This window comes from Suricata suricatta, chromosome X (genome assembly GCF_006229205.1).
Source record: "Suricata suricatta isolate VVHF042 chromosome X, meerkat_22Aug2017_6uvM2_HiC, whole genome shotgun sequence".
NCBI classification, from domain to species: Eukaryota; Metazoa; Chordata; class Mammalia; order Carnivora; family Herpestidae; genus Suricata; species Suricata suricatta.
The window spans coordinates 56720546-56736923 of record NC_043717.1 but is presented as its reverse complement, the minus strand read 5'-3'; the positions used below and the strand labels follow the sequence as shown (position 1 = coordinate 56736923).

General features: G+C 33.6%; 1 protein-coding gene across 1 annotated transcript in view; it reads left to right on the top strand.

Annotated features, from left to right (window-relative positions):
* Positions 1-16378, top strand: part of LOC115283417 (fibronectin type III domain containing protein 3C1-like) — a 122132-nt gene that overhangs the window by 96124 nt on the left and 9630 nt on the right. Inside the window, exons 22-23 of the mRNA XM_029929663.1 lie at positions 15287-15561; positions 15898-16110. Of these exons, the coding sequence (XP_029785523.1) occupies positions 15287-15561; positions 15898-16110 (488 nt within the window). The remainder of the gene's footprint in view (positions 1-15286; positions 15562-15897; positions 16111-16378) is intronic.

The window sequence follows — 16378 nt, the reverse complement described above, 5'->3', positions numbered from 1 at the left end:
CTTATTAGGACTCACACTGGCTATTCCCTCAGGTCTTAGTGCAGAGGTAGTAGGAACACCCATATCCCAGCCTTTCCCTGAGAAAAACCTAATTGAATATTTTTAAGGCTGTAACCTGAGGGCCAGGCCCCTAATTTACCACACATCTAAGGGATTATTTCAATCTCCCTCGGCCACACTCCAGGTCACCAGTATTTCCCTGTAAGGAGCTTATGCACATGTATGGCACTCCAGCATTGTGGTTGCCACCCAGAGGATGCAACTATTGATTTCTTGGCTTTAGTATCCAGTGAAGCTTGCATCTGTAGGTGAAGAGGAGTGGGTGTTATATGGAAACCAATTTGACAATAAACTATTTTAAAAAATAAAATAAACTTTAAAATAAACATTAAAAATTTTTAAAAAGTTTCAGAATACTGTAGCAAACAAAGAAACAGTTCTTGACTGGCTATAACCCAAGAGCTCAGTACAGAGGCACAAGTTAGAAATACTCATCTCCCAGTCTTTTCCTGAAAGAAGCTGTTTTGCATATCTTACAAGCTGTAGCTGAGGGTCCAGCTTCCAAAAGCTCAAATTTAAGTGCTGACTGGTATCCTCCCCTTGAGGACACTGACAGATATTGACAACAACTTCCACTACTGGAACGACTAAGAACAAAGATTCTAGTTTGCATTATCAATAAGGTTTGAGAGAAAACTAGGAGCTAGGACCTGACCAAATGATAATGTTCATATCCTACACAAAGCTACTCCTTCAGGGCTGTGGGAGAAGTACATGTTTTATCTAATGCACAGAAAGTCAAGTAAAATAAGGAAACAATATGTTCCAAACAAAAGACTAAGACAAAACTCTAGAAACCACCTTTAATTAAATGGAGATAAGAGATTTATCTGATAAAGAGTTCAAAACAGTGCTCATAAAGATGCTGACTGGACCAGGAGAATAATGCATTGATAAAGTAAAAGTTCCCACAAAGAGATAGGAAGTTAAAAAGTACTAAGGAGAAATCACATATGTAAAGAATATAAAAACTGACCTGAAAATTTCAACAAAAGAACTTAACAGCAGACAAAATCACGTGTTAGAAAGGATCAGCAAACCAGAAGACAGGGCAGTGGAACTCATCCATCACAGGAGCAAAATAAAAGAAAAAAAGAAAAAGACAGGATGTATGGGATACAGTAAAACAAATCAACACATGCATAATAGAGATCCCAGAAGGAAAACAGAAAAGGGAAGAAAGCTTAATCAAAGAAATAGTAACTAAAAACTCCCTAAACTAGGGAGAGAAATAGCAATCCATATCCAAGAAGGACAGAAAGTCCAACTAAAATAATCCAAAAAAGACCTATACCCACATACATAACTAAATTGTAAAAAAGTTAAAGACAAGGAAAAATCTTTTAAAAAGCAAAAGAAAAGCAACTTGTCACATGCAAGAGAACCCCCTACCCCATAAAAGTATCATCAGATTTTTCAGCAGAAAATTGCAAGACAGAGGGAGTGGCATGATATATTCAAAGAGCTGAAAGAAAAAACTTCCAACCAGGAATACTCTACCCAGAAAAGCTGTTTGTCAGCATTAGAGAGATCAAGTATTTCCCAGACAATCAAAACCCAAAGGAGTTCATCACCAACAGATTGGCCTTACAAAAAAATGTTAAAGGGACTTTTAAAACTGAATGAAAAGACACTAACTAGTAATGGGGAAACAAGAAAGCATAAATCTCACTGATTAAAATAATTATATAGTTAAATTCTGAATACTATAATGTAATGGTGGGGGTAAGACACTTATAAATCTATTATGAAAGTTAAAATATGAAAGTACTAAAAACAATTACAATAATTTAATGGATACATAAGATAAAAAGATTTAAATTGTGCCATCAAAGACAAAAAATGGGGGGTACAGTAAAAATACAGATCTTTAGTACACATTCAAGTTTAAGTTGCTGTCAGCTTAAAATAAACTGTTATAAATATGCTTTATATAAGCATGGAGGTAATCACAAAGCAAGAACCTATAATAGACACACAAGAGAGAAAGAGAGAATAATATAAGGATATGACTGTAGAAAATTATCAAATCACAAAGTAAGCAAAAGAAGAAAAAAGAAACAAGAGAATTCTGGCAAAACAGCCAGAAGACAATGAACAAAATAGCAGTAGTAAGCCCAAACCTATCAATAATCACTTCAAATGTAAATGGATTCAATTTCACAATCAAAGGGCACAGAGTGGCTGATAAAATAACAAGACCCAGTTATATAATGTCCATAAGTGATTTGCTTCAGCTTTAAAGACACACACAAACTGAAAGTGAAGGGATGGGAAAAGATATTCCACGCAAAAAGAAACCAAAAGAAGGCAGGGCTACCCTCTATTATGCATATATAGATATACATTTATTAGACAAAATAGACTTTCAGTCAATTGTCAATAAGAGACAGATAATGTTACTATATAGTGAAAAATGGCTTAATCCATTACAATATCATTTGTAAATGTTGATGAACCCAACATAGAATCACCTAAATATATAAGGCAAATATTAATGGACCTAAGGGAGAAATAAACAACAATGCAATAATAGTAGGAAACTTTAATATTCCATTTCCAACAATGGATAGATTGCCCAAATGAAAAATGAAAAATTTAACCTGCATGTTAAACCAGATGAACCTAACAAACATTTACAAAACATCCCATATAACAGCAGCATACACATTCTTCTCAAGCACACATGGTATACTCCTTTTAAAACTATTTTTACAATTATTTATTTATTTATTTATTTATTTATTTATTTATTTATTTTGGAGAGACACAGTGAGACAGTGTGAGTGGGGGAGGAGCAGCGAGAGAAGGAGACACAGAATCTGAAGCAGGCTCCAGTCTCTGAGCAATATTCAGCACAGAACCTGACATGGGGCTCGAATCCATGAACTATGAGATCATGACCTGAGCTGAAGTCAGACACTTAACCGACTGAGCCACCCAGGCTCCCCTTTTTATTTTATTTTTGGAATACTCTTGAAGATAATCATATGTTATGTCACAGAAAAAGCCTTAATAAATTTAAGAAGATTGAAATCATATCAAGTATCATTTTCAACCACAATAGTATGGAACTAGAAATTAATTACAAGAATAAAATTGGAAAATTCACAAATATGTGGACATACTACTGAATAGCCAATAGGTCAAAGAAGAACTCAAAAAAGAAATAAAAAAATATCTTGAGACAAATAAAAATGTAAATAAAACATACAAAAACTTAATAGGATGCAGCAAACGTTCTAAGAGAGAACTTCATAGTGATAAATGCCTACAATAAAGAAAAATAAAGATTTCAAATTAACTAAATTTACACCTTAGGGAACTAAAAGAAAGAAAACTAAGAATCGTAGAATAAGGAAATCACAAAATGAACTTACAATAGACTAGCAAAAGAAATGAAATAAAGACTAAAAAGAAAATAGAAATCAACAAAACTAAGACCTGGGTATTTTTCTTAAATATAAACAAAATAGACAAATATTTATCTAGACTTACCAAGAAAATAGAATCAGGATTCCTATAAACAAAATTAGAAACAAAAGAAGAGACTTTACAACAGATGCCATAGAAATACAAAGCATCATAAGAGTTTACTATGAATAATTATATGCCAAGTTGGAAAATGTAGAAGAAATAGATGTACTCTTGGAAACATACAATCTACTGCAGTAACCGAGATCAGTTACAAGACAAGGATGCCAACTCTTGCCACTTTTAGTCAACATACTTCAAGGAGTACTCACCAGAGTAATTGGGAAAGATAAGGAAAAGGCATCCAAATCATAAAAAAAGAAGTAAAACCATTCCTACTTTCAGATGACACATTATATGTAGAACATTCTAAGGACTCCACCAAAAAATTGTTAGAAATCATAATTAAACTCAGTAAAGTTACAGGATACAAAATCAATATATAAAAATAGGTTGTGTTTCTATACACTAATAACAAACAATATGATACAAGGAGTAAGAAGACGATCCCATTTATGACTGTATCAAAAAGAATAAAATAGTTAGGAATAAATTTAGCCAAACTGACATATCTATTTACTGAACTATGTAAGACATTGTTGAAAGAAACTGAAGAAGACACAAATAAGTGGAAAGATATTCTGCGCTAATGGATTGGAAGAATTGACATTATTGAACTATCCGTAACTACCATAGAATCTACAGTTCCAATGTAACCTTATAAAAATTCTAGTGACACTTTTCACATTAATAAAATAAACAATTCTAAAATTTCTATGGAACCCAAAAAAATTCCAAATAGCCAAAGAAATCCTAATAAAGAAGAACAAAGGAGAGGCATCACACTTCCTCCTTTCAAACTATATTACAAAGATATAGTAATTGAAAGAGTACGGTTTGGGGGCGCTTGGGTGGCTCAGTCAGTTAAGCGTCCGACTTTGGCTCAGGTCATGATTTCACAGTTTGTGGGTCCGAGCCCCGCGTTGGGCTCTGTGCTGACAGCTAGCTCAGAGCCTGGATCCCATCTTCGGATTCTGTGTCTCCCTCTCTCTCTGACCCTCCCCTGCTCACACACTCTCTCTCTCTCAAAATTAAATAAAACATTAAAAAATTTTTTAAGAAAGTATGGTTTTAGGATAGAAACAGATACATAAATCAGTGGAACAGAGTAGTGACCCAAGAAATAAACAGGATATATGTCAGTTAATTTATGTCAAAGGAGCCAAGAATATATAAGACGAAATGGATTATCTCCTCTAAATGGTAAATTGGGCAGCCCATGTGCAAAAGAATGAAACTGAACCACTATCTTACATCATACACAAAAATCAACAAAAATGAGCCAATGGCTTCAACATAATAAATGAAACTATAAAAGTCCTAGGAGAAAACATAAGGGGTAAGCCTCTTGACATTAGTTGTGGCAATATTTTGAATTTGATACCAAAATCACAGGAACCAAAGCAAAAATAAATAAGTAGGACTACATCAAATTAAAATCCTTCAGAACAGCAAAGTAAACATCAAAAAAGTTAAAAGACAACCTATAGAATGGGAGAAAATATTTGCAAATATATCTAGTAATGGTTACTATCATAAACATATGAGGAACTCATACAATTCAATAGTAAAAAACTAATCAATTTAAAACTTAGTAGAGTAAAAGATTAGACATATTTCCAAAGAAAATATACATATGCCCAACAGGTACATGAAAAGATGATCCTCGTGACCAAACATCAGAGAAATATAAACCAAAACTACATGAGATATTAACCACACCTGTCAGAATGACTATCATCACCCTTTTGGTGTATTTTAATTCCAATATCACTAACATACACTGTTATATTTGTCTCAGCTGTACAATGTAATAATTCAACAATTCCATACATCACCCAATGCTCATCACAAGTGTATTCCTTAATCCCCATCGTCTATTTAACTCATCCTCCCACTCCCTTTCTATGTTAATGAAAAATTTGTTCTCTATAGTTAAAGTCTGTTTATTAATCTCTCTCTATTTTTTCCTCTCATTTGTTTCTTAAATTCTGCATATGCGTGAAATCATATTGCATTTGTCTTTCTCTAACAGACTTATTTCACTTAGCATTATAGTCTATAGTTTCATCCATGTCATTGCAAATGGAAAGATTTAATTCTTTTTTTGTGGCTGGACAATGATTCTATTATACATATATACCATATCTTTTTTTAAATGTTTATTTATTTTGAGAGAGAGATAGAGCACAGGTGGGGGAGGGGCAGATAGAGAGAAACAGAGAATACCAAGCAGAATCTGCACCACCAGCTCAGAAGCCAATGTGGGACTCCAACTCACAAATTACGAGATCATGACCTGAGCCAAAACCAAGAACAGGATGCTTAAAACCGACAGAGCCACCCAGGCAACCCATATATACCACATCTTTACCATTCATCTATTGATGGATAGTTGGGCTGCTTCCATAATTTGGCTATTTTAAATAATACTGCAGTACACAGAGGGGTGCATGTATCACTTTGAATTAGTGCTTTTTCTTTTGCGAGTAAATAACCAGTTGTGAGATTACAGGACTGTAGGGCAATTCTACTTTTAACATTATGAGGAACCTCTATACTACTTTCCATCATGGCTGCACCAATTTACATTTCCACCAGCAGTGCAAGAAGGCTCCTTTTTCTCCATATCCTAGCCAATGTTTGTTGTTTGTTATTTAAGCCATTGTGTTTTTGATTTAAGCTATTCTGACAGGTGTCAGGTGACATCTTACTGTAGTTTTTTTTCCTCACTGTAGTTTTGACTTGCATTTCCCTGATGACTAATGATGTTGAGCATCTGTTTGTGTGTCTGTAATACATTTACACGTCTCCTTTGGAGAAACGTCTGTTCACATCTTCTCATTTTTTAAATATTTATTTTGAAAGTGTGTGTGTGCAAGCAGGGAAGAGGCAGAGAGAGAGAGAGTACCTACAGGCCTCCACACTGCATTGACTGCAAAGCAGGGATCAATCTCACAAACCATGAGATCATGACCTGAGCTGAAATGAAGAGTTGGACACTTAACCAACTGAGCCACCCAGCTGCCCCTTCGTTTTCCATTTTTCATTGGATTATTTGATTTGGGGGCATGGAGCTATATCACTTCTTTATTATTTTGGATACTAACCCTTTATCAGATATAGCATTTGAAAATATCTTCTCTTATTCAGTAGAATGCCTTTTAGTTTTATTGTTTCCTTCATAAACAGAAGATTGTTATTTTGCTGTAGTCCCAAGAGTTTAATTTTGCATTTATTTCCCTTCCCTCAAGAGACATATCTAGAAAAATGATGTGATGGCCAATTTTAGAGACATTTCTGTCTATGCCCCCTTCTAGGATTTTTATGGTTTCAGGTCTCTCTCTTATCTAGGTCTTTAATCCATTTTTAGTTTTTTTTGTGTATGATGTTATAAAGTGGTCCAGTTTCAGTGTTTTGTATGTAGTTTTCCAGTGTTCCCAACACCATTTGTTGAAGAGATTGTATTTTCCCCATTGGATATTTTTTCCTACTTTCTCAAAGATTGATCATATAATTGTGGTTTCATTTCTGGGTATTCTTTTCTGTTGCATTGGTCTGTGAGTCTATTTTTGTGTTAGTACCATACCATTTTGATTACTACAACTTTGTAGTATAACTTTAAGCCCAGAGTTGTGATGCCTCCAGTTATGCTTTTTTTCCCCAAAATTGCTTTGGCTATTTGGGATCTTTTGCAAAACCATAAAAATTTTAGGCCGGTTTATTCTAATTATGTGAAAAGTGCCCTTGGTAGTTTGAAAGAAATTGTATCAAATCTGTAGATTGCTTTGGGTTGCATAGACATTATAATATTTGTCCTTCTCATCCATGAGCATAGAATGTCTTTCCATTTCCTCAAATTCTTTCAATAATTTTTTATAGTCTTCAGAGTTCAGCTCCCTCATATATTTTATCAGGTTTATTTCTAGGTATCCTGTAGTTGTAAATTGGATTATTTCCTTCACTTTTTTTCCTACTGCCTTGTTACTGGTGTATAGAATGCAGCAGATTTCTGTACATTTATTTTGTATCCTACAAATGGGAGTCTTTGGGGTTTTCAATATATAGTATGATGTCATGTGCAAATAGTGAAATTTTTATTTCTTCTTTACCAATCTGTATGCCATTTATTTTTGTTGTTGTTGTTGTTGTTGTTGTTGTTGTTGTTTGATTGCTGTGCCTAGGACTTCCAGTAGTATGTTGAGTAAAAATGCTGAGAGTGGACATCCTTCTCTTGTTTCTGACCTTAGGGGAAAAGCTCCGAATTTTCCCCCAGTGAGTATGTTGTTAGCTGTGTGCTTTTCATATATGACCTTTATTATGTTGAGATATATTTCCTATAAACCTACTTTCTTGAATGTTTTTTATCATTAATGGATGATGTGCTTTGTGAAGTGCTCTTCTGCCTCTATTGAAATGATCATGTCTTTTTAATCTTTTCTCTTATTTATGTGATGTATCACCTTGATTGACTTGTGAGTACTGAACCACCCTTGCAAAATAAATCCCGCTTGAGTGTGGTGAATTATTTTTTTAATGTGTTATTAGGTTCAGTTTGCTAGTATTTTGTTAAGAATTTTTGCATCTATGTATATCAGAGATACTGCTCTGTAGGTCATTTTTTGCTGTCTTAAGCTGGGTTTGATGTCAGGTGATAGTGGCCTGATAGAATGAATTTGGAAGCTTTCCTTCCACTATTTTTTGGAATAGTTTGAGAAGATTAGGTATTAAGTTTTCTCTAGATGTTTGCTACAATTCATTTGTGAAGCCATCTCATCTTGGACTTTTCTTTGTTGGAGGTTTTACGATTATTGTTCTATGTCTTTGCTCATAATTGTTCTGTTCAAAAATTTCTATTTCTTTTTGCTTCAGTTTTGGTGAGCTATATATTTCTAGGAGTTTATCCATTTCTTCTAGGTTGACCAATTTGTTGACATACAGTTTTTCATAACATTCATTTACAATTGTCTGTTATTTCTGTGGTGTTGGTTATTTCTCCTCTTTCATTTGTGATTTTAAGTTCTCTCTCTCACTAAGTCTGACTAGACGTTTACTGATTTTATTGATTATTTCAAAGAACAAAGCTCCTGATTTTATTGATCTGTTCTATTGTGTTTTTTACTTTATATATCATTTATTTCTGCTTTGATTCTTATTATTTCCTTCCTTCTGCTGTTTTGAGTTTTGTTTGTTCTTCTTTTCTAGCTCCTTTAACAGTAAGATTAGGTTGTTTGAGATTTTTCTTGATTTTTGAGGCTAAACTAACCCTACAAGAAATATTAAAGGGGACACTTTGAGTGGGAAGAAAGACAAAAAGTGACAAACACTAGAAAAGAACAGAGAGAATCTCTAGAAATGATAAAACCAGTAATAAAATGGCAGTAAATACATATCTATCAATAATTATGTTAAACGTCAATGGACTAAACACTCCAAATCAAAAGATATAGGGTGTCATAATGTATAAAAAAACAAGACCCATCTATATACTCCCTACAAGAGACTCCGTTTAAATCTATAGACACCTGCAGATTGAAAATGAGGGGTGGAGAAACGTTTATCATGGGAATAGACATCAAAAGAAAGCTAGAGCAGAAAAACTTATATCAGACAAATGAGATTTTAAACCAAAGATAGCAACAAGAGATAAAGAAGGGCACTATATCATAAGAAAGGGGGTTATCCAATAAGAAGATCTAACACTTGTAAATATTTATGCCCACAGTTTAGGAGCACCCAAATATATAAAACAACTAATAACAACCATGAAGAAACTCAGAAACTCATTGGTAATAATACAATAATAGTAGGGGACATTAATGCCCTACTTACATCAACAGACAGATTATTTAAACATAAAATCAACAAGGAAACAATGGCTTTCAATGACACACTGGACCAGATTGACCTAACAGATATATTCCGAACATTACATTCTAAAGCAGCAGAATACACATTCTTCTCAAGTGCACATGGAATGTTCTCCAGAATAGGACACACACTAGGTCACAAATCAGGCTTCAACAGTTACAAAAATCTGAGATCACACCATGCATATTTTCCAACCACAATGCTATGAAATTTGAAGTCGCAACAAGAAAAAATTTGGAAAGACCAAAAATATATGAAGGTTAAAGAACATGCTACTGAACAATGAATGAGTCACCCAGGAAATCAAAGAAGAAACTCAAAAAATACATGTAAACAAATTAAAATGAAAACACAATGATCCAAAACCTTTGGGATGCAGCAAAAGCAGTCATAATACAGATGTATATAGCAATACAGGCCAACCTCAAGAACCAAGAAAAACCTCAAATAAACAACCTAACCTTACACATAAAGGTGCTATAAAGAGAACATAAACAAAGCCTAAAGCCAGATGAAAAAGTGAAATAATAAATATTAGAGTAAAAATAAATGTTATAGAAAAGGAAACAAACAAACAAACAAAACAGAACAGACCAATGAAACCAGGGGCTGGTTCTTTGAAAATTTTAATAAAACTTATTAAGCCCTAGCCAACCCTATCAAAAAGAAAAAAGATCCTAATCAATAGAATCACAAATGAGAGATGAAAATAACCAATATCACAGAACTACAATTATAAGAGACTATAATAAAAAATTATATGCCAACAAATTGGACAACCTGGACGAAATGGATAAGTTTCTAGAAACACATAAGCTACGAAAACTGAAACAGAAAGAAATTTAAAAATCGAACAAACCAATAACCAGCAGTGAAAGTGAATCAGTAACCAAAAATCTCCCAACAAACAAAAGTCCAAGACCAGATGGTTTCACAGGGGAATTCTACCAATCATTTAAAAAACAGTTAATATCTAGTATTCTCAAACTATTCTAAAAATAATAGAAATGGAAGGAAGACTTCCAAACTCATATTATGAGGCCAGAATTACCCTAGCCATTATCCAGCATTATCCAAAACCATCCAGGAACTCCACTAAAAAAGAGAACTACAAGCCAATATCCCTTATGAACATGGATGTAAAAATTCTCAACAAAATACTAGCACAGTGAACTCAACAGTACATTAAAAGATCATTCACCACAATCAAGTGGGATTTACTGCTTGGGTTGCAAGAGTGGTTTAATATTCACAAATTACTCGATGTGATACATTAATAAAAAACAGGATAAGAACCATAACAACAATAGATGCAGAAAAACCATTTGACAAAGTACAGTATCCACTCTCTTTTTTTTTAATGTTTATTTATTTTGAGAGAGAGAGAGAGAGAGAGAGAGTGCAAGCAGGGGAGGGGTAGAGAGATTAACAAAATCCAGGGGTGCCTGGGTGGCTCAGTCTGATAAGCGTCCAACTTCGCTCAGGTCATGATCTCATGATTCATGGGTGTGAGCTCTGCATCAGGCTGTGCATTGACAGCTCAGAGCCTGGATCCTGCTTTCAGATTCTGTGTCTCCATCTCTCTTTGCCTCTCCCCTGCTCATGCTCTGTCTCTCTCTCCTTCAAAAAAAAAATTAAAAAGAAAGAAACAGAATCCAAAGCAGGCTTTTGATTAAAAAATTTTTTAAAACCCTTCAACAAGGTAGGGATAAAGGGAACATACATCAACATAATAAAGGCCATATATTAAAAAACTTAGAGCTAGTATCATGTTCAATGGATAACAACTAAAAGCGTTTCCTCTATGGTCAGGAACAAAACAGGATTCCACTCTCCCCACTTTTACTTAACATAGCACTGGAAGTGCTAGCCTCAGTAATTAGATAACACAAAGAAATAAAAGGCATCCAAATTGGCAAGGAAGAAGTCAAACTTTCACTATTTGCAGATGGCATGATACTCTATATAGAAAACTCAAAAGTCTCCACAAAAATATGGCTAGAACTGATATAGGGAACTCAGCCAAAATGAAATGGACATCTGAATATCCCTATAGTCATTAAAGACATTGAATTCATAACTAAAAATCCACTGGAAAAGAAATCTCCAGATCCAGATAGTTTTACTGGAGAATTCCACAAAGCATTTAAAGAAAAATTAAAATAGTATTTTCCAGAAAATAAAGATGAAAGAGCTACTAATTCCTTTTATTAGGAAAGTATCACCCTAAAACCAAAATCAAAAAGTGTAGGAAAAAAACCTGAAGAGCAATAACTCATTTAGATGCAAAAAACCCTCAACAACATAATGGCATATCAAATCCAGCACTGTACTAAAAGAATTATACGCCATGACTAAGTGGGATTTATTTCAGTTATGCAACCCTAGTTTGAAATGGAAAATTAATATAACTTTTTATACAAACAGGCTGGAGATTTAAAAAATCATGTGATCATATTAATTGACACAGAAAACACAGTTAACAAAATCCAACACCCATTAGTAATGAAAAAATCTCAGAAAGTTAGAAATAGATGGGGACTTCCTCAACTTATACAGAGCATCTACAAAAAAAAAAAAAAAACCCTACAACTAACATTATATTTAACAGTGATTTCCTCCAAAAACAAAGCAAAGATGTCACTCTCACCACTCTTAATCTTATTTCAGTCATTGTAATAGGTAAGTAAAGTAAATAAAAGGCATATGGGTTAGGAAGGAAGAAATAAAATTGTACTTACTATTTTTTTAATTTTGATGCTTTTTTATTTTTGAGAGGGAGAGAGAGCACGAGCAAGGGAGGGAGGGCAGAGAGAGAGAGACAGAGAGACACAGAATCTGAAACAGGCTCCAGGCTCTGTGCTGACAGCACAGGGCTCGAGCTCACAAACCGTGAAATCATGACTGGAGCTGAAGTCGGATGCTTAGCCGACTGAACAACCCAGGCATCCCAAAACTGTACTTATTTTGCAGATAACATCTACATACACCACCACAAGGAATGTACAAAAATCTCCTAGAACTAATATGTGAAGTCAGCAAGGTTGCAGGATACAAGATCAACACCCCAAAATAACCCATATTTCTATGTACTAACAACAAATATTTATAAACAGACATTTAAAACACAACACCATTATACTCTTTAGCTCCATCCATGTCATTGCAAATTGCTAGAGAGTATAATGCTAAGTGAAACAATTTATTAAAAAATACATGTTTTCTCTCATATGTAACGTTTAGGAAAGAAAATAAATGAGCAAAGGGAAAAAAGGAGACAAACCAAGAAGCAGATTCTTAACTATGGAGAATGAACTTATGCTTACCAGAGGGGAGGGGATGGGGTGAGGGGTTAAATAGGTGATGAGGACTGAGGAGTGCACTTCCTGTGATGAGCACCAGGTGATGCATGGAATTATTGAATCACTATATTGTGCACGTGCAAGTATTATAACACTGTATGTTAACTATACTGAAATTTGAAATAAGAATAAATAAATAACTAACATTTATTGTAAAACACAGTACCATTTACAATCGCTTCTAAGAAAATATTTAGGTATAAATCCAACAAAACATGTACTGTATGGGTATGCTGAAAATTACATAATGCTCATTAATCAAGAAAGACCTAAATACCTGAAGAGACATACCATGTTCATAGATGGGAAGACTCAATATAGTAAAGATATCAGTTTTCCCCAAGTAGATTTATAAACTCAATGTTATTTGTATGGAAATCTCAGCAAGTTTAGTTATAGGTATATGCAATCTCATTCTAAATTTCATCTGGAAAGTCATCAGACATAGAAAAATCAATCTTGAAAGAGAAAAAGGTGGGTGAAACCACTCTACCTAATATTAAAGCTTACTATTTAACTACAGTAATCAAGACAGTGTAGTATTAGTGGAGGGAATGATACTTAAGTCAACGAAACAGAATAGAGGACCCAGAGATCAACTCACACAAACAAGCCCAACTAATTTTTGGCAAGATAGAAATGAGTTAACAATGGCCTTTTCAACAAAGTATACTGGAGAAACTGGTTATCTATAGGCAGAAAAAAAAAGTTTTTCAATCAACATAAATGTCATCCTTTATACAAAAATTAACTCAAAATGGACCATAGAAAACTGAAAATTAAAACATAAAACTATAAAACTGTTAGGAAAAAAATCAAAGAAGTTCTTCAGAATCTAATGTAAGCAAAGAGTTCTGAAACTTGATACCAAAAGCACAATCCATAAAATGAAAAATTGATAAAATTGACCTTCTCAAACTTAAGTTTTACTCTGCATAAATCCTGTGAGGAGGACAAAAAAGACAAGCAAAGACTGGAAGAAAATCGTAACAAAACACATATCTGACAATGGACTAATACCTAGAATACATAAAGAACTCTAAAAAATTGACAATTAAAAACCCAAACAACCCAATTACAAAATGGGCAAAACGTATAAACATACCACTCACAGAAGAGGATATATAGATGGCAAATAAACACAAGAAAAGATCTACAATACTACTAGTCATTAGGGAAATGCATAATGAAATAACATGACACACTTATCAGAATGGGCTAATAAGAAATAGTAACAACACTAAATACTGGCAAAGATGTAAAGAAACTAATCATACATTTCTCGTAGGAATTATATTCACTCTGGAAAATAGTATGGGAATTTCTTACAAAACTAAACATGCACTTATTATATGCCCAGCACTTTGGGGGCACTTAACCCAGAGAAATGAAACCTTATGTCCACAATAAAAACCTGTACATGGATGTGCATAAAACCTTATTTGTAAAAACCAAAAACTAGAAACAACTCAGATTTCCTTCAACATGTAAAGAGTTTAAGAAACTGTAGTATGTTCATTCCATAGCATACTATTTGGTAATAAAATGAATCAAACTATTGATATACACAACAACTTTGATGGATCCCAGAGGAATTATGTTGACTGGGGGGTGGGGGGGAAGGCCTATCTGAAAATTTTAAATACCGCATTATTCCATTTATACAACATTCTTGAAATAGCAAAGCTATAGCACTGAATAATAAATTACTAGTTGTAAGGAATTAGAAAAAGAGGGAAGGAAGTTGCTGTGCGTATAAAAGTGTAGCACAAGGACTTCTTGCAGTGGGATATCTTAACTGCTGGTGATCACATTAAGATACACATGTGAAAAAACTGCATAGTACTATACAAACGAGTGCATGTAAAACTGGTGAAATCTGAATAATGTCAATATATTTTATCAATGTCAATTTCCTGATTGTAATTCTGTACTATAGTTATACAAAATGTTCCTTTTGGGGTAAAATGTGTAAATTGTACATTTGAATCCACAATGATATCAAAATAAAAATAAAATATTTTTACAAAAATCAATAAAACTTAGTGAATGAATGTGAACTTCAGGCTACCACCAACAGAGATAGAAACTACAAAATGAAATAAAGGAAGGAACTTTGGTGGACTAAGTGATGAGTTCAGTTTGGGTATTTTTTTCCTGACGTATCCATATTAGCACTCTTCACTTACCTTCACACATTTAGACTTTTCTTTCACCTCCCTAAATATGCAACCTAAAGATTTTGGTGTCTATATGAGCATTTTTGAATCATTTTGTTTCATATTGCAATGTATAAACATATCAAATTAACATGTTATACTCTTTAAGCTTACACAATGTTATAGATCAATTATATCTCAATTTTTAAAGCCATTTTCGTAGAATTTGAGGTTAAAAATTTGTCTTTTTATGCACAAAACAAAAGAACAATGAAGCTCTAACAGAGTATACATTTTCAGGCTGTAAACGTAGCTGGAGTTGGACTGTTTGGAGGAACTGGCAGAGTAACCACACCAGCAACTGTACCAGCAGTAGTACCAATGCTATATGAAGTTGAAAACAAAGTTCCTGCCAAGTTGGCATCATCTTGCATTGCTATTAAATGGGAGGAACCAGATTGCCGTGGCTCTCCAATCACTGGATATAACATTGAATACGGAGACAGAAAAATTCTGACTGTTCAAAGAGTAACAGAGTGTCTTCTGAAAAATCTGCAGCCTGATACCACATACAAGTAAGTTGCTTATATCTTACTTTGGGTAGACAAAAAGTTTTTTGAGAATTTTGAACAAGTCTACATCTGCATGTCTACGTATTTTTTGAAAGAGAATTTTACTGGTTCAGAAAAATTTAACGTTACTAAAAGTGAATTTCTACTCATCAAAAATTGTCAATAGTGATTATGCAAATTCAAGATTTTGTTTTCACAAATTTATCTCTAATAATTAGTGTAACATGATGGTCAATATTCTTTCACAGGGTTACTAGAGGCACAGCTTAAATGTAGAAATTTATTTTCCTTTCTAAATCCAGATTAATATAGTTTAATTTTTTTTCTTCTTACCACTAGAATCAGAATTCAAGCTATCAATCATTATGGACTAAGCCCTTTTAGCCAATTAATAAGAACCAAAACCAAGCCACTACCACTTGATCCTCCACATCTTGATTGTGTGGTCTATGGACACCAGAGCCTCAAACTGAAATGGGGCAACTCTTCAAGCAAAGGATTACTTTCCAACCTTATAAGCTACAATTTGTTAATAGAAGATCGATCTGGCAGGTAAGCTATTTGTACTATTAAACATGTATTACAATAAAAATGTTTTAAAATTTCCTATGAAACCTATAATCCAAAGTGATTTCAATGAACTGATGGATGTGAAATCAGTATATTATTGTGTTAAACATACTTTCTTAAGTTCCTACTGATAATTTAGCTCTCTATTTTTGCCTCTTCCAAAACACTTCTTCCTTTATATAACATACATTAATACCAGGGAATAGAGGTTACCAAAGGAATACGAAAGCCAACACCTTACCATTATAAT